Below are 20,141 nucleotides of genomic sequence, written 5' to 3'. Positions count from 1 at the left end.
GTCAGGCTCATCTTCTTAACACTACTTTGAACATGTCACTCCCCATTCAAAACACTTTCAATGGCTCCTCCATGCCTATGGGGAGGCATTCAAGGTCCTTCACAATTTGGCTTCCAGTCTACCTATACATTCCCCAATGATCCACATTAATAAAGCCTTTCACTCCAGCCCAATTTGGTTTATTCACAGTCCTCCCAAACCCCACTACCTCCCCAACCCCCAAAATACTTTACACCAGGGGTCGCAAACTTGCTAACAGGGGCCAGGCCAGTAAACATATATGAGCAAAGTTGGCCACATATGGAGGGTAAACATCTACCCAATGGGATAGTAGAGTGAGCAGCAGTTACTCAGCTCTGGTTCCTTTGCCATGCAGGAATGGGGGCTCTGGGTTACCAGACCTTTAAGTTTTTCAGCAGTAGTGGGAAATCCATATTTTTATGAAAACTTTTACATGTTGATAACTAATTGCCATTTTTAGAAAACATCACATGGGCCAAACAAAACACATCTACAGGTCTTATCCAGGATACAGGCTGCCTGTTTGCGACCTCTGAGTTACACTTCCCTCCCCTCTATTCTTCACCTACTCTGTTCATCTGCCTGGAAAGCCCTCCCCATCTTTCTTTCAAACTATATTCATCTTTTAAGAGCCAGCCTAAATCCCACCTCCTCTAAAAGCCCTGCCTGGCTACCCCCACTTACCGTCATCTCTCCCTCTGAATTCATTCAAACATTTATTAAGCATCTACTCTCTGCCAGGCACTAAAAATCCCAAGGAGTAATAATGAAAGATTTTATCCTGAAAATTTATCAAAGTCTAGGAATTATAATCTATACAATTTGTGATAATCAATCACACAGTGATATTTCTCCTATGACTATCTCAAAGCTGTTGCTTAAATTGACTGCTATCTAACTTTTGTGCAATTTTATCTTCTTATAAACTACATTGTAAGCAGCAGAGCATTATTTTAAAAAGCACGGGCTTTGGAGTCGAACAAATCTTCATTCAAGTATCATGGCTCTACCTCTCTGTGTGACCTTGGGCAAGTCACTTAAGCTCTGAGTATTAGTTTCCTCTTCTATTAAAAAAGAAAGTGGGCAGGGGGGCGCGGGGCATAGCATTGACCTCACAGGATTACTATGAGGATTCAATGAATTATCATACATAAAGTGCCTGGCACGTAGTAGGTGCTCAAACTACTTCCCTTCTCCCCTTTACTTCCCCCTCCTTGGAAAAGGAATCATATCTTACATGTCTTTGTATTTCCAACAGAGTCTACGAGAGAGTAGGTGCTCAAACTGCTATTAATTTGAAGACTATGTATACGGTCTAGTACTAAAAAAAAATGGAAAGAAGTGCTACTGAGAAAGGGAAAGACAATAACAAAAGAAGTGACAGGATTCAGTGACTGTTTACACATGGGGCACATGGGATAGAAATCAGGTTTCTACTCCCATATCATAGAAATTATTCTCATCAAGTGACCAATGGCCCCATAACCAAATCCAATGGACCTTTTAGTCCTTGTCTTACTTTCTGCAGCATGACACTGTTGACTACTCTCTTCTCAAAAAATTCTCTTCTCTTGGTCTCTGATATCATATCTACAACTTCTCTGGCAGATCCTCCCTTACAATTCCTATTCTTCTTTCTGTCCCTTAAATGTTGGGAGTTCTTCAGGACTCCATCCTTGGCCACCTTCCCCAAGGCAAGCTAGTCTATTCGTATTATTTTATTTGCCATTTAGACACTGATGACTCAGAAACAGGTATCTCTAGGACAGATTTCTCTCCTACCTTTCTGACATATATTACAAATCTCCATTTGAATAAACCACAAGTATCCCAAACTCAACGTATCCAAGTATATGTAGCTCATCATCTCCCCTTTCTTCCTACAAATCTATTCCTCTTTCAGTCTTCTCTATCTCAGTGAATTCAACCAGTTGCCTAAGCCAAAACCTCAGTTTCATCCTTCAGTCCGCTTTTTTTCCTCATCATTCTCCCTAAATCTACCAGGAAGTCTGGCTGACTCTATCTCTTAAATAGATCTCAAATCCATTTGCTTCTCGCCATATCCACTATCATCACCCTAGCCCAAACTAAGCCCCCATCATCTCTCACCTGGTCTACTAAAATAGTTTCCTAACTTATCAACCTCTTTCTAACCTTGCCTCCCTCCAATCTATCCTCCATATTACAGATAGAGTGATCTCTCTCCAAAATGCAAATTTTCATTCTTCTTTAAACAGAAAAAACCATGTCTCTCTGCATATGCACAATTGTATACACCCAGAAAAGAAAGGGCCAGAAGGATAACCTCAAAACTACTAATTGTGGTTGTCCCTAGGAAGCAGGCCTGAGAGGGAGAAAAGAGGCTTTTCACACATCTGTAATGTTTGCATTTTTCACAAGTACTACTTTTGTAATTAAAACTGAAAATTAAAAATATAAAATATAAATCTGCTCATGTTGCTTTTTTTTTTTTTTTTTTTAACATTTTCCCTAATCCCCGGGACCTGTAAAATATCGCTCTTCTGTTTAAAACTCTCTCTACCCTCAGGTCCTACTACCTAACTTGGCTTACAAGACATTTTATGATCTAACCACCCACTTCCTGCTTCCCTCTTTAGTCTCATATCTTCCATATATGGCTTTCTGGCTCTCCTAGTCTTCCTACCCTATTATCACAAGAACAACTAAAAAGAACCAAGAACAGAGCTTTGGGGAATGACACACACTTACGGGGCAGAAAGAAGAAAATACTATGATAAAGATTTTTTTTAAAGAGAGATGGGATGGTTAAAGATAATGGAAGAAAACCAGGGTAACAGAGCATTAAATAAAAGCCAAGGGAACAGAGAATTTTGAGAAGGTAGGAAATCTTGGAGCCGTCAACAGTGTTTGAGACTAAAATACTTCATAATCATTTTTATTGACAAGTTTACTGTTCCAACAAATACATTTTAGCAGCCCCCTAATAAATTAATAATATCACAATCATGTACTCTTACTTCAAATTTCAAAACACAGTAGGCTCTAAGTTTAACAAAATAAAACTGGACTATTTTCAGCAATGAGAAACTAGAAAAACACTAAAACATTAAAATCAATGTAATATTTTAAAAGTACTCTTACTACTTTTAAAGAAAATCAGCAACTACATAAAGAGGACTATCAAGTAAAAAGTAATGCACTATATATGTATTTTGAACTTGTCTATAAGTTTAGCAGTAGAACCCAGGTATTTCTTTAGCAATGACAAACTAGCTAATGATGATATCCTAAAACATAGTATTTTAAAGTATACTTTCACTACCTGTAAGGAGATACAGTGATTACTAACAAAGTATTAGTAATAAAGGTTCTGCTTGAGATATTCTAAGGACAAGAGCTCTGTCCTGTTCTCTGTGCCTCCTACATAAAAAGTTCCAGAAAAGCACTTGCTAAATAAATGGTTTGCCTTAATGTATAGGGTTCATATAATTCGCAAAATTCTGTTCACAATAAGGCTGCTAGGTTATATCAAAACTATTTCAAGCAGTTTGAATAGCTCTGAAATGTTGGTTGCAAGACTGTTCTCTGGATTCAGGGTAATAAGTCAACTCTGATCAGCTATATAAAAACAGCAACAGCAACTGGACTAGAAAAAGGTGCTTCAACAAAGTGTGCAGAATTTAAAACAGAAATAAAAATACGTCTGCCAGGAATTGTTAGGAGAGGGTAAGCTAGATAGAATGTGGCATAAGGAATAAGGGAAGAGCATAGATTGACATTCCAGCTCTGATACTTCCTAGCTTAGTGATATTAACTTCTAAGTTGTACCTCCTTCTTTATTCCCTATAAAAATGAAGTTAAGATGAGAACTAAAGTAAATAAAACAGTACACAAAAGCCTGACAAATAACAGTTGTTCAGTAACCATTAGCTTCCTCTAATCTACTGAAACCATAAGGGTAATTAGGCCCAAATATTTAACTTGAAAGAAAAAAAAAAGTTTTAATCTATCAAATCAAGACAGAGAGAAGTTTGGACAGGTAGACTTTCCAGAGGCCAGAGCTACAGATGTCAATTATAGAGGCATGACAGGCCATGGGACATTATCCTGACCAAAACTTTCGACCAATGCCTTAGATGAAAACTAGAGGAGATATTCATCAAATGTACAAACTCCATGGAGTTAGGAAATATAGCTAATATATCAGATAAGAGAATAAGTAGCTAAAATGAAAATAGGATCCAATCCCTTTTTTCATGGATGAGAAAAAAGGGATTGGACTTGTTCTGAATTTCACAGTTAACAAACAAAGGGTACAGGAACATATCATGGGCTAAAACAAACAAAACTAAATAATTTAATAGAAGAAAGCATTTATTCTTTGGTTTAAAATATTAATTGCCCAAAAGCCAGAAGGGTATGTGTTTTAATAACAACATATTTGAAAGGGAATTTGAATATATTTGAAAGGGTTTTTTGGTAAGACTCCTCATAACAAAACTTACTCCAGAAAAGGAGGATACATGTTAGACTGTGCTAACAGCAATGTAATGTCCAGAATAACAGATGTGATAGGCCCACTCCGCCCTGATCAGACTCCACCTGCATCCAAGTCTCAGTACCATAAGAAAAATGTAGACAAGTTTGAACAAGTCCTTAAAAATGTTTCAAAATATGTCAAATGAGAAATAGATGGAAGAGCTGGACATTTTTAACTTAAGGAAGACATGATTTGTGAAGCAAGATGGCCAGGCATGGTGGCTCACACCTGTAGTCCCAGCACTTTGGGAGGCCAAGGCGGGAGGATCACCTGAGGTCAGGAGTTCGAGACTAGCTTGGCCAACATGGTGAAACCCCATCTCTACTAAAAATAAAAAAAAATTAGCTGGATGTGGTGGTACACACCTGTAGTCCCAGCTACTTGGGAGGCTGATTCAGGAGAATCCCTTGAACCAGGAGGAGGAGGCTGCAGTGAGCTGAGATCATGCCACTGCACTCCAGCCTGGATGATAGAGCAAGACTCTGTCTCCAAAAAGAAAAAAAAAAAAAAAAAAAGATTTGTGAGGCAAGAGATGGCTTGGACAAACTGAGACAATGACTATCCTCAAATTTTTGTAGAGGCTTAAGAGAACAGAAAGAGAACAAGCTAACAGAAAAAAAAAAGAAAGAGGCCAGGCACGGTGGCTCACACCTGTAATCCCAGCACTTTGAGAAGCAGAGGCAAGCAGATCACTTGAGGTCAGGAGTTAGAGATCAGCCTGGCCAACACGGTGAAACCTTGTCTCTGGTAAAAATATAAAATTAGCTGGGCGTGGTTGTGGGTGCCTGTAATTCCAGCTACTCGTGAGGCTGAGGCACAAGAATCACTTGAACCCAGGAGGTAAGACTGCACCACTGCACTCCAGACTGGGCAAGAGAGTGCAAGACTCCATCTTAAACAACAACAAAAAATACATTCAAGAAACAGCTTTCTAGTCATCAAAGCTGCCCCAATTATGAGAGTCTACACTGACACTCCAAGCACCATAAGAACAGAAATGAGGTTTCCTTCTCTTTTATTTCCTAGGGTCTGAAACATACTGTGTTTTTAAAATGCTGTTGTTTTTGAAACTTCAGGAACTGTATAGAGTAGTGGGTGGCCTGTCCCTAAAAATAAAGGACCAAGCAGAATCCAGAAATGCTTGAATGCTGCAGAAGGAAATGGCAGTACAACCCAGAGACAGAAGGGCTCTCCCAGGATCCTACATTCACTGTCCATGGCAGCCCAATTAGTACATACTAACACTCAAACTATAAAAGGCAACAACATATTCCCTAAATCAGAACCAAAACTCTAATGAGATCATCTATGTGTATCCAGGAAAAGAAGTAGCAGAGTACAGATCAAGTTAACCTCTTTCCTTCCCACCACCGTAATTTACCTTTTAATGAAGACAAGGTGTAACTACTGCTTTAAAAAATCTTAGGATATTTTACTGTTATGCTTGTTAATACCTATGAATTTCCCTTTGTATAAGAGTTAAAAACACTCTCCCCACAAGACGAACAAACAATGCTTGTTTAAGAAATAGCAGGATAAACAAAAAGTTGGATAAGGGCAATCCACTTCATAAACAACCTAGAAAGAAAAGAACCTCCCTGAAGAGAGCAAGCAGCAGTAACTGGAATTAGGCCATACCTCTTTGAGAACCAATGCAAAAAGGGTAAACATGCTCCATAACAAATCCCCCAACCTTTCTGCATCCCCAAGCTACTGCAAACAAGTGTGTTATGCAGATTATTAAGAGTTAAGATCACCTGACTTTACGATAAGATAAAACATCTTACTTGTTGCGCCAAGGCGACGTGTGTCTCTGGCAATATAATTTGCAAAGATAATAGACCTCATGCTGGTCTTACCAGATCCACTTTTACCCATCAACAGCACCTAAGGACAAAGTAGGGAAAAGGAAAGGAAAAAAGTTAGCAATCTAGAGCAAATCAAGTCTAAAGGGATCTATTTCTCTCCTGGATTTGATATTTTCCTGAACTGACAGTACCAACAACCTGGTGTGGATACTCACAACTAACTAAACTCTTCCCAACCAAGGGTGAATGCAGAGATACTTAGAATTCCAGAAGCCAGACACTTACCTGTCACAGGACACACATCCTTTAGGTGACAGAATTACACTGACTCTATGCTATTAAGATGCACTGTTAATATGTTCAGAAACACATTAGAAAAATACCACGTTTAGAGGAAACTAAACCCTGTTCTATCATAACCCAATGTTTTGTTATCTGAATTACCTAGCAGAGGATTGCAATATAACTGAAAGTTCTTCCTCCTCCTGCTCAAGGTCAATCTTTCCACCTCTGCCTTTGATCTCATCCCTTCCACTTACCGCTATGCTCTTGTTCCATTTATTACTATCCCTCCTTTTTCTTTTCAAAAGCTTCCCATGGCCTGCAGGATGAAGTCCTCAGACTACATATAAGACCCTCCTTGATCTAGTCTATCTACTTCTCATCCCTCATCTCCTGTCCCTCTTGGCCTGAAAGTTTTAGCTTACAGCCACACTTAATTGAACTGCTGGTAGTCCCTCTGATTGCTCCCAACCCTCTGGAAGGTCCTGCATCTGTGCCATTGTTTCACACAGTACTATCTGCCAGTAAACTATCCATTCTCCTTCTTCCTTCAGCTAAATTGCAGTTACCCTTCAAGACTTGGTTCAGTAATCATTTTTGCAAGAAGATATTCTGAGTCCAATGCTCTAGGCTGACTTAAGTGTCTTACCTCTGTCCTCCCATGGCACTGTTATTTCATTGCAAAGACTATAATGCACTGCAGTTACTTATTTTGGGGGGGTCTGTCCCTCTCTCTCAGAAGACTCTGAGCTCTGCAAGGGAAGAGAGAGTCCCCTCATACCTCCAGTGCCTAACATACAACAGATGCTCCAAGTATGTACATCAAAAGGACAAGCAAGTTATCAAAACAAATATATAAAGCAAGAGAGTATCTGACAGTGAGAATTGTCCAAGGGCAAGGGTAGCCTCATGAAGGTAAGCAGCCTTCCTGTCAATGTCAGCATCTCACACAGAGAGCACTTGTCAAAGATGTTGTATACTCTTATACTAAAAGGAAATTTAGTAAAGTGACTTTTGAGAGTCCTTTCAAATCTAGAATTTACGAAATATAGTTCCAATTACCTTGCTTTCCTTTTCTTTCTTTCTTTTTATTTTTTTTGAGACCAAGCCTCGCTCTATCATCCAGGCTGGAGTGCAGCGGCATGATCTCGGCTCACTGCAACCTCCGCCTCCCAGGTTCAAGTGATTCTCGTGCCTCAGCCACCCCACTTCAGCCATCCCATGCCTGGGATTCCAGGCATGCACCATCACGTCCAGCTAGTTTTTTTTGTATATTTAGTACAGACAGGGTTTTGCCATGTTGGCCAGGCTGATCTTGAACTCCTGGCCTCAAGCGATGCACCCGCCTCAGTCTCCCACAGTGCAGGGATTACAGGCATGAACCACCGTGCTCAGCCTTACCTTGCTTTTCAAATGAAGGGAATCTATATTCCACCTTCAATCCTAAGATATTTTATTAAATTTTTTAATTACAAATATAAGGAGTATTGATGAAATATACTACACTCAGGCTTGATTTCATCTAACAATTTTAGCTACATAACTTTATCTCACTAAGGAAATGTCACTGCTGAGCCAGTCTAAAGTTGCCACAAAAAGTTTGCTTTTGTTCTTTAAAATGTTAATTGAAAAACAATATATTTAGGAGGTACAACGCGATGTTTTGATACATGTATACAATGCAGAATGATTAAATCAAACTGATTTTTGTTCTTAATCATGTAGAAATTTCTGGTATTTTTAGGCATTCTCGATGAAAGCAACTTCAGACAGGCTCATCAAGAACACTCCCTTAGCAAACTGTAGTTACAGAACTGAATTATTAGATGAAGCTAAGGCAAAATATGGTACATTTCCTTCAGTTATTAATTTATACAATGTACCTCTTTTAATTGCCTATGAAAGACTTACAAAGGCTAATCATGTTAGGTACTAATCTAAGTGTTCTACAGGCATTTACTAACTTAAACGTCACAACAATCCTATGATACAGTTAATATTATTACTACCATTTTACAAATTAGGAAACTGAAGCCCCAAAAGGTTAAGAAATTAGCTTGAGCTGCACTCTTAGCAATTCTGCCTAAATCCCAACGTAGGGCACAGTACTATGACAGCACAAAGGAAGGTGTGTCCAATTCCATCTGAAGAACTCACATAAGACCTTATAGTGGTAACATTTGAGTTAGATTAAAAATAAATGTGCAGACAAAGGCCTGTATGGTGTGTGGTATATGGCTTACACAAAGTGCAAATTAATTTGTAAATCTGGAGAACAATAAATTCTGTATGGCTGCGAAAGGGTGCGTAAGTGTGGCAGAGGGTTTGGTCAGGAACAGATTTTTAAAGGACCATGAAATCATTTGGATTTTATTCCACGGGCTTAAAGAAGTTACTAAAGGTTCCTAAGTATGTAGATGACTCAGTCAGATTTTCATATTAGAAAAATTAAACCAGATAGCATACAAGGGGAAGAGAGTCAGAGAGACCACATAGAAGGCTCCTGCAATAGTCCAGAAAAGATGGTGTATATATATCACAAACTTCCTGAATATCAACTTCTTACCTTTACCTTCATGGTTTTGACGTATCTAACACGTCTTACCTTTTTCTTCATGGCTGTATTTGGTAGCACCCACCTGCAGATATAAACCAAAAAACAGTTTCTATGATCCAATTCCCTTAGAAATTGAAATTAATGAAATATAAATAAACACGGAGGTACAAAAGAGCATGTTTAGTACAACAGCTGAGTACAGCTGTGTGGGACCTGAGATGAATAGAGGCCTCATTTTCCTAAATTATAAAACTGTGTGTATGCTCCCTATCTCCTAAGTAGAAGTTCAAGAGAGAACTCCTAGGAAGATGTATTTAGGAATACAAATCAGTCATTAAAATTCAAGATTCAATTTTTCATCATCTTAAATTAATCAAAACAATGCAGCTGCCTTAATCAAACAATATTTTATATTTCTAAAAAATAGAGTATATTGATATCCTCTATTTGAGGACTGAATATTGAATATCCTCTATTTATAAAAAGCATTCAGCCTCCTAATTTTAAAAGCTGGAAGTATCTTTTTAGTCCTTCAGCTGTCCTTCCAAGCCCTATTTCACTCATCACAGGCACAAAGTAGATATAACATAAGTCTCAAATTCAGGTACAAATTGACACAGAAAGCACTCTCAAGCCACTGGTCTCTGACCTGGAAATGCAAATCTTCTTCCTAGTCTTTCCATCCCCAACCTGGTGACAGCAAATCTCCTTTACTGATAATTCAAAGCAACTCAGAACTGCTTTAATTAGAACACTCCCCCAGCACCACCACCAGGAGTATCAGCCCCTTCCCAAGGGTTGTTTCTGCCCAGTTAGCACCAATTCGCTTTCCAGTTTATCCTATCGTCCAAAGCATAATACCAATCAACATTACTGGTAAATCAAAGCAATTTATCATGGGGGGGGTGGGGAGAAGTGTTCTAATTCACAATACTCTCTTCAATTTGAACACCCCCACTTCCAAGTTTGACATAATACCCTTCACCCACCCAAGCGATCCTTCCGGTTCCCCTAGTGGTGGATCCATTCTCGGCCCCACATTTTCTTTCTCCATCGTTTTCTCAGAGTCAGATTCTTCCATTGCGCAACAAGTCCTTTCCAGTCCCTTCTAAATCTTCAGTAGTCTTTAGGGTTTTTTGTTGTTTGTTTTCTTTTTCACCCCTCAACCGCGTATTCTCATCCCTATGGCCCTCAGGCTTGCTCTATTCTTGCCTCCGCCTTTGTCCACTGGGGGGCCGCTTTCCCCACGGTTACCTTTATCTCCCCAAACCTGGCCTCAAGGCACAGCCGAGCTGGCTAGCTCTAAGGCCAAGTGATTCCGTGGTACAAAGTAAAAGTTGGAGAATCACAGGAAAAGAGAGGTGGGTTGGTGTTCGTCCCGAGTTTGGGCCTCAGGCCCCAAGGTCTGGCAACCCAAAGGTAACTTCACCCGCAAAGAGGTGAGGACCGCGAAGGCGGAGGAGGCAGAAAGAGCTGACCCGTGCCGTAGGCACTAAGCGGTGAAAGCCTGAGCTGGCTCGTTGCTTCCGAGCCCGGCCGCTCGGAGAGTCGGCCAGCGGAGGCGGTAGTTACGACCTAACCGCTCGCCCTTCAGGAACCCAGGTATCTCACCGCAGCCACCCCACTGCAGGCCAGGATCACGTGGGCATCTGCCGTAAACCCGGAGTCTGTCACGTGACTGACGCTACCAAAGGGATGGGTGGGCTGGGAAGAATACCATAGAGACTGCTCCGGGAAAGCCAGAGTGCCGTCTGTCATCGTCACGTGGCCTTGGCTCAGGCTACGCGCCTCGGGCGGGGTAGGGCGCAGGGAGCCTTCAGCCTGTTTCATGTGGGTGGGCCTGGCACCACTCAGCAGCTATGGAGAATTAAAGGAGCCGCTGGCAATTTCAGTGCCTCTGAGCTTCTCTCTTTTACTGCTGGTTACCGGTAATGGTTTTTGACGGGGAAGACTCAGCATTCTTTGCCTTCCCGCTTTTTATTAATTCTTGCAATCGAGTTTGTAATTAAATGATTAATACATCCAAAGCGCTAAGAACTCTGTCTTCCACATAGCAAGTGCTGTATAAATTATCGTTATTACTGAAACCAGGGATTCATCAGGAATTTTAACACACGCATTCATCTTCCCACTTGTTTAAAACAGGAAGTACAGAAAATACCATAGTAAGAAGTCAATAAATAAAGTCTAGGGCAGGGGGTGGTGGTTCATGCCTTTAATCCCAGCACTTTGAGAGGCTGAGGAGGGAGGATCACTTGAGGCCAGGAGTTCAAGACCAACCTGGCCAACATAGCGAGACCCCATCTATAAATAAGTAAAGTCTAGAATTGATAACAGAAAGACTACTGGTAGGGGTATGCACACCAGGAAAAATGCCCAAAGGGGTTCAAAGATGTTGCTTTTGGAGAGTGGGGTAGGGGATAGGATGTGATATATCAGGGGACTATTATTTTTTATCTGAAGCCCTTCTGTGCTATATATGTTTCTATAATGTATAAATGATATATAATAAGATAATATGACAATTATATTTAATATAATTAATACTTAATATGTTATAGATGCTATTTTTAATACATGTGTAGTTTGTTAATTATATTATTTATAATTAATTATATATATGATATACTACATGTATTATTTATACATAACTGTGTACATATATTACTTTGAGAAGAAAAAATGGGAAGGAAGGAAGAGAAGGGTACTATTATTGAAACTGCCTTTGCAAAAACTGTAACTGAGGAAATTATGACAGCGAAAGAGATCAGACCTAACCGACTCTATCTTACATCTAACCTTTAAGGTGTCCTTGTTCATTCCTGTGTATAGGCCGAACTAACCTTGGGAAGGAATTTAGTTTATAGTTTAACTCTGATACAAAATTGATAATAGCCCTTCGGTCTCCTCCCACCCAAAAAAAAAAAAAAAAAAAAAAAAAAAAAAAAAACCTTCTTACCTGGGAACCAGTCAGCCTTTGCAGGACTAACAAATTAACTACAAGATTAGAAATTACAGTTTAGGGGCCATGCAGCCTCCAGTTGCAAGGGTCTGAACCTCCCCAGATTGCTCCCGGGAATAACATCACTGTTGTAAAACCTAAGATCACTGTTTGATATATTTTGCAGCCCCTGCATTCTGATGCACCAGCTTGTGATACACGAGCGGGGTAGGGAAGTGCTGGGCAGAGAAAGGCGGGTCCCTGGCTAGGGCTCCACCCTCGAGTCTGTGCCCAGGGACCTAGGTGAGGATAGGCACTCCTGCCTTCCCACCCAAATGTTATTTTCACCCCTAGATGTTGCCATGGGGTCAGAGTCCCACAGCCTGCCTGTCTGCATACTCCCCCTAGAGATTCTCAAGAAGCGAGCCATTCCCCCTGTGGCATGCCCTGCAAGGGGGATAGGGGAACTTTCCCCATTTCACTTACAGCACTCAGACCAGTAATCTGGCCCAGACAGTTCTGTGAACCCACCCAGGAACAGAGGATAGCAAGAAAAACTCACTTAGAGCCCCCTATGATTCCATATCCAACTCAACCAGTCAACACTCCCTACTTCCCAAGCCCCTACCCACCAAATTATTCTTAAAAATTTCAATGCCCCGAGACTGATTTGAATAATAAAACTGCAGTCTCACACACAGCTGGCTCTGCATGAATTACTCTTTCTCCATTGCAATTCCCCTGTCTTGATAATCAGCTCTGTCTAAGCGGCAGGCAAGGTGAACCCGTTGGGCAGTTACACTGTCTGCTCCCACACTTTCCACTCGAGGTCCTGTGTGATTCGTTTTCTCCACAACTGCCTTGCCTCAAGAAAAAAGCTATTCTACACGGATTAGTGATCCTTCACTCTATCACTAGCTAATTTTTTGTTTCCTTCCAACCAACTACCCCCAAACAAGCTTCCATCTGGCTTTCCTTGTCTGATGAAAGATCCTGAGGCCAAAATCAGGAAGTCACTTTAGATTCACTGTCCTCCATATGTGTCAATGAGACCAGGTCATGATCAGTCTGTTTTCTACTGTCTGCCTGCTCTTATTCTTACTGTTGCTCTTTTTGTTCCAGCTATCATAATCTCTGGCCTAGACATTCACAATAGCCTGCTAAGTGATTTTCCCACAGTGGCAGCTCCGAAGGGATTGGGAGTGAGTGAGTTGATCTTCATTAATCATCTCATCCCCCCGAAAATTTGATGTAATTAATATGTGCTTGCTTTCTAAAGGCAGCTTTTAAATATGTCTTCCAACACCTACTGCCCCCAGGCTTCACCAGCCAAACTGGTCCCTTAAACCACTCTTTTATAAAAATTTACTGTCTCGGCTAGGCACGGTGGCTCACGCCTGTATTCCCAGCACTTTGGGAAGCCGATGTGGGGTGATCACCTGAGGTCAGGAGTTTGATACCAGCCTGGCCAACATAGTGAAACCTCATCTGTACTAAAAATACAAAAATTAGCCAGATGTGGTGGCATGCACCTATAATCCCAGCTACTCAGGAGGCCGAGGCAGGAGAATCACTTGAACTCAGGAGGCGGAGGTTGCAGTGAGCCAAGATCGTGCCACTGCACTCCAACCTGCGCAACAAAGCAAGTTAAAAACAAATTTACTGTCTCCCTGTTGCTGCCAGTATCCTTTTCCCCCTCCTTCAAACCATCCATCCTCCCTAAAAGCTGCTCAAGTGATCCTTTATTTTAATTAATTAATTAATTAATTAGTTTTTGTTGAGACTGGGGTCTCACTTTGTTGCCAGACTCAAACTCCTGGTCTCAAGGGATCTGCCCGCCTTGGCCTCCCAAGGTGCTGGGATTAAAGGTGTGATAAAATTTCTTATTGTCGTCTTTGTAGTTGTTGTTGTTGTTTTTGAGACAGGGTTTTGCTCTATGACCCAAGCTGGAGTACAGCGGCACAATCATGGCTCACTGCAACCTCAACTTAAGTACTCTTTTAAACCACAAATCAGAGGAGACTACTTCTGTACTTTAAAATCCTCCCATAACTTAAGGAAAAAGTGTGTCAACACAAGGACCTTCAAGATCTGGCCTATAGCAACTCATCAGCTATATTTCTCTACCCAGATTCACTACCTCACAAGCTTCATAAGGAACTGCTGGTAGTTGCCTCAAAGTGCCAAGAGGCAAGAAGTAAGAAGAGGAGGGAACAGATAAAGAAGGGGAGGGAAGGGGAGGGATGAAGAAGAAAAGGGGGAGAAGTGGGGAGATTGGAAACAGGGAAGGAATAGAGGGGTAAGGAGAAGAGGAAAAAGGAGGAATAGGGATAGGAGGAGGGGAATGGAAGAAAGGTAGCGGAAAAAGATTGAGGAACTAAATCAAATAAGTATAGATTCCAAATAATGGTGAATAGGGCCAATGTGCAATGCATTCCTATTGTAAATCAAAAATAAAATACCAAGGTTCCTCAACCATTTGAATGTACTTTCACCTCGGCCAGGGCGCTCTTTAAAAATGTAAACTGAGAGACTTTCTGGCCATGACAGGAAGTAGGGATCGAACATGCCTCATTATATTTCTCCAGCTTTAACATCAACACAGACCTTTAGATCTGATAAGAAGCATTTACATTCTATTCTCTCGGAACCTGCAGGCTTCATCTGCATGATTAAACTTTAGTCTCCACAACCTCTTATCTTAACCCAGACATTCCTTTCTATTGATCCCAGTTCTTTAAACTCAACCAATTGTCAGTCAGAAATTTTTTCAATCTACCTATAAGCTGGAAGGCACCCTCCTACCCCACTTGGAGTTGTCCCACCTTTCTGGGCCAAACCCATGTATTTCTTACATGTATTTGACTGAAGCCTCTTGTATCCCTAAAATGTATAAAACCAAGCTGCTCCCCAACCACCTTGGGCACTTGTTCTCAGGATCTCCTGAGGACTTTGTCACAGGCCATGGTCACTCCTATTTGGCTCAGAATAAATCTCATCAAATATTTTCCAGAGTTTGACTCTTTTTGTTGACACTATGTAGTCTATCAGTTAAGATTCTGGTTTCTACCCAGGTACCTTTGGCTACTTATTTTTCACGTTTTTATTCTTAAAAAAGAAACCTTACATACATAGGAAGCAGAGGTCACTTTTTATTTTTGTAGAATTAATTTTTAAACTTTTAATTATAGGTTCTTTTCAGAAAGAGTGAACTAAACTCTATTACTCACACATTCATTCAACAAATGTTTATTGAGCAACCATTCAGTGCCAGGAACTGTGTTGGACAACAGGGATACAAACATCACTCTATTTCAGGTTCCACTGCCTGTCAGATGCTTCTGTCTTAACACTTCAGCTCCACTATATGCACACGAACATCAGCATTCCCTTTGTCTAGATCCCAACACGTATATTTTTTTAACCATCCATCTCAGCAAGAAAAAGTAATACAGGCCCCCGACAAATCCTTTAATAAGTTTCCTTTTATGCCCTAAATTCAATCTAGTTACCTGTATCTGCAAACATGCTCCTGAGTCTCCAGTACTCAAACTGTCACTTGTAAGTTGCCTGCCCTTCTCCTCCTCCACCCTTCCCTTCTTCCTCTTTTTCCATAGCTCACTGCTACTTCCCAGAGCACCTTAAGTTTACGCCTACATACTGCTAGCAACTCTTTTCTCCCCATTCCCACATCATGGCTTAAAATGTCACAAAGTGTTCTATTTAACAAGATTTAAGGACTTGATTGATGAAAACTTAAGGTGGGGCCTTTCAGTTTCCAATCCTACGTATAAGGAGCTTAGAAGTCAACACTCCATGTTAACAATAAGTAAAAAACCGAACAAACTGAGAAATCAGCAATTATTCTTAAATCCTTTAGAGAAGTGAGGCCACAGGACAAACAGCTGCTGCCAGAATTGGGGAGAGAGGCAAATACAGATAATGACAAGTTTCCAGAGCAAAATTCCATGAGCAGAAGCCTCCCTGGGAACCATTACCTAGGTAGAAAAACCTGAACTGTCAGAGGTGTTTGAACCACAGCAACTCCATCTTTACTAGGGGCTGGGTAAAATAAGGCTGAGACCTGCTGGGCTGCATTCCCAGACAAGGCATTCTAAGTTACAGGATGAGATACAAGGTCAGCACAAGATATGGGTCATAAAGACCTTGCTGATAAAACAGGTGGCATTAAAGAAGCCAGCTAAAACTCACCAAAACAAAGATGGTGACGACAGTGACCTCTGGTTGCCCTCACTGCTACACTCCCACCAGCACCATGACAGCTTACAAATGTCATGGCAATGTCAGGAAGTTACCCTATAAGGTCTAAACAGGGGATGCATGAATAATCCACCCCTTGTTTAGCATATCATCAAGAAATAACCATAAAAATGGGCAACCAGTGCCCCTTGGGGCTGCTCTGTCTATGGAGTAGCCATTCTTTTATTTCTTTACTTTCCTAATATCTTCCTTTCGCTTTATGGACTTGTCGTGAATTTTTCTTGTGAGAGATCCAAGAACCCTCTCTTGGGATCTGGATCAGGACTCCTTTCCAGTAACATCTTTCTGGCAACCACCAAAGGGACTATACTGCAGAAACACCTAACCCAAAGGCTAACTTTGGGCAAGTGATAGGATCCAGTAACATCTTTTTGGCAAACCTCAAAGGGATGATACTGAAGAAACACTCCAACCCAAAGGAAATAAACTGCAGCACTGATTGTCCCATTTTGGGTAAGTGGTGGGGTACCCAGGTAAAGGATGCGATTGGGTTAGAGGCCCAATTTAGAGGAGTTAGAGTATCTCATAAGACAGAGTAGGTTAGAGGCCCCTCTTAATAAAAGGCAAGGACACTTGACCAACCTTGGGTTAGAGGTCCAACCTAGGAGGGTTAGGGTCCCTTCTAAGACTTAGAGGGTTAGAGGCTCCTCTCAGTAAATTCCCTTTTGGCTAAGAATGGGTTTGGCACTACAGAATGTTAACTGCTATTCTCTTTGGAATAATCTGCCTTGCACCTTTTGCTGTGGGTGACAGGATTAGGCACGTACAGGACAGTGGGATATGGGGAGCCTTTTTCTTCCCAAAAAGGGGAAAGTTGAGAGCTGATGGGACTGCTGGAAAATATCCCTTCACAATTGAAAAGTGGCCATCTGAACTTTTGATTCAGTGTGGCTGCAAGGGATGAGTCTTTCACTTCACCTCCCTGAGCTCTTCACCTTTCCCACCCTGCCACAGGCAATACTTTTCTTTCTCTCCTTTTTCTTTCCTATTTTTTCTATTACTCAGGGTGACTGTCTTGCCCAGAGACCACGAGTTGAAACTCCTGATCAGAGGTTGGATTAATGATGATGGGGCCCAATCAGGGGCAAGTTTGGGCCTTGTCAGTTTGATATTGAGTGATAAGCACAGTGGCTAATGTCTACGTTTTGTCATATGTATTTTGCTCTGGCCAGAACAGAAAATGATAATTTTCCTTTGTGTTGCAACTTGGCCCCCAGTGCTATGGTGCAGCAAATCGGTTCACCAGGTTGAATCAGGGAAAGGAAACACAGAAGCCTGGGATGCTGGCAAAAGGGGAAGAATTTCTTACAAGTCAGACTCCTGGGCTCTCTCTCTCTCTTTCCCTTCCTCCCTCCCTCTCTCTGTCTCTGTCTCTGCAAACCAGTTGAAAGAATGGTAAAAATCACTGTTTATTGCCTGTGTAATGTTTGATTAATGGATAAAAAGGATTTATGAGGATTTGTGAGGCTAGTCTTGAGCTGTAGCAATTCTGGTGTTCTTCATGTGTCTTTCTGTATTGTTCTGTCATGAAGGAGGGGTACCTTAGGACAGAACATGGGCCTAGGACCCCAGAGCCCACTATCTAAGATGGCCCAGAAAACTGGTTACAAACTTTGCTGCAGTTCCCTGAAAAAAACTGGATGAGGTTTCCCTCTTGCCTTGTATGTCCTTGGAAGCTTGACATTGAAACAATGTGGCCATGCTTTCTCTTTTTACAATAGTAGTCCAGGTTCAGGTTTTAATTCCTGGTTTGTGGAATAAGTCGTTTATCTTCTGTCTGTCTGTGTAGTTATATGTGTTATGTGTGTTTAATATAAAAGTTTTAATTAATTGGTTTAATAATAATAAGAGCTTAAATTAAATATTTTGTCAGAAAAGTAAAAGTGCAATGCTTTTTATTTAGTTCATGTAACTTAATCTTTGGGAAATAAAGACAGTTTTAAAGGTTATTGGTAAAATAAAAATATCTTCTAAAATGTAAGCATTTGGTCTAAATTAAGCAGGTTAGATATTAAGTTTGCTAAATGCTTTAAGGCCATAAACTGCTTCTTTGACTTTTAAAAATTGTTCAATTTACCTAGCTTGGACATTAGATTCTAGATAAGGCCTGGGGGCAAGTTGAATTAGCCATGCTCCTTAGCTATGCAAAGAAGATTATAAAGAAAAGACATTTTATAAAACAAAGGATGTTGTATGGTAAATGCTTGTCCTAAAATAAAATGAATGTTTGTTTGGCAAGAGCAATGTTTAGGACAAGTCAGAAAGTCCAAGCATGTCATAGATGGTCTGTATAAGTCATGAAAGAATTTGTCAAAGGGAATTTATGCAAGAAATGTGCAATTTAAAGGTGATTAGCCCTCCTAAATACTTCATAAAATGCCACTGTGACTCTTAACTGTACAACTTGCCTGTTTTACAGCTAGGTAAGGCCTGAGACACATGAAATTAGAGACTAGAGAGAGTCATACCTTATCTACACTTCTGTCTGAGTCCTAGGCTCCACACCTAGTACATAATTAAAATCCCAAACTTACCAAGGTTTTCATAGAATATAAAAATTGCCAAAAGTCAACATTGTAACACATAATTAAGACTATTAAAGAAACAGTCCTACATGTAAGACTTGTAAGGAAAGTGAATTGTGTTTTTGGTAAAAAAAAAAAAAAAAAAAAAAAAAAAAAAAAAATTATAAAAAGTCATGGGAATGTGGATTTTTTTTTTCCTAAAGGGTTAAAGGATTGTTTTAAGTTATGATAAAACTAAAGGTTTAAGCAAGTTGTGGAAGGTTCATGAAAAACTAATTGTAAAAGAGATTCTGTATGTGGACATTGCCTAAAATTAAAAGAGTATTATTCAGTTTTTCTGTAAATTTAGCATTGGAATAAAAGCGCAACAGGTTTTTCTTAGAGCAAAAACATGCTTATGATCTGCTCTTAAAAATTTGTAAAGGTTTTAAAAGGTTTATGAAAATCTTACCTTATGGTCAAACTGATTAAGATTGATTATATTTGTCTATAAAGTTTTATTAAGAGTTGGGTTTGCATCATTCTCAGCAAACTAACACAGGAACAGAAAATCAAACACCAAATATTCTCACTCATAAGTGGGAGTTGAAAAATGACAACACATGGACACAGGGGAGGGAATATAACATACCAGGGCCTGTCGGTGGGTGGGAGGCAAGGAGAGGGCTAGGATTAGGACAAATACATAATGCTTGCAGGGCTTAAAACCTAGATGATGGGTTGATGGGTGCAGCAAAGTACCATGGCATATATACACCTATGTAACAAACCTGCATCTTCTGCACATGTATCCCAGAATTTAAAGTATGTTAAAAAATAAAATAAAGTAAAATAAAATGAAATAAAATAAAATAAAATTGGGTTTGACATCAATAATGCACTAATGCAATAGTGACATTTGGCTTATTTGGTATAAAAGTTATACAGGAAGCATTATCAAACACAAAATGGCATTTGGTTTTCTTTGGGCTGTATTTCCCTATAAATGTGTTTTTGGCATGTTATGAAATTATGGAAAACTATAATTCTGATATGACTTTGTGTATGTTAATAATTATAATTGTTACATAAAATCATTGTATGTCACAGAGGTAACCAAATTTCTTTGTGAATTGTGTTATTGTATTGTCTTTTTTTTAAATGTACATTAAGTTCTGTGGTACATGTGCAGAATGTGCAGTTTTGTTACATAGGTATATACATG

General features: G+C 40.1%; 1 protein-coding gene across 3 annotated transcripts in view; it reads right to left on the bottom strand.

The window, feature by feature from the left end:
- RRAGB (Ras related GTP binding B) overlaps positions 1 to 10,940 on the bottom strand; it is a 38,354-nt gene extending 27,414 nt beyond the window's left edge. For 2 of the 3 annotated variants that reach the window (XM_050776957.1, XM_050776960.1), the window contains exons 1-4: positions 10,180 to 10,940; positions 9,239 to 9,272; positions 6,331 to 6,430; positions 1,259 to 1,342 (exon numbers count right to left, since the gene is read on the bottom strand). In XM_050776957.1, coding sequence (XP_050632914.1) covers positions 1,259 to 1,342; positions 6,331 to 6,430; positions 9,239 to 9,272; positions 10,180 to 10,271 — 310 coding nt within the window. In that variant the 5' untranslated portion in view covers positions 10,272 to 10,940. The remainder of the gene's footprint in view (positions 1 to 1,258; positions 1,343 to 6,330; positions 6,431 to 9,238; positions 9,273 to 10,179) is intronic. The other variant, XM_050776958.1, reaches the window with a different exon arrangement.
- Positions 10,941 to 20,141: the final 9,201 nt, after the last annotated feature.

This window comes from Macaca thibetana, chromosome X (genome assembly GCF_024542745.1).
Source record: "Macaca thibetana thibetana isolate TM-01 chromosome X, ASM2454274v1, whole genome shotgun sequence".
NCBI classification, from domain to species: domain Eukaryota; kingdom Metazoa; phylum Chordata; class Mammalia; order Primates; family Cercopithecidae; genus Macaca; species Macaca thibetana.
Note: the sequence above shows the minus strand (reverse complement) of the source record. Positions and strands in the feature narration are given on the sequence as shown.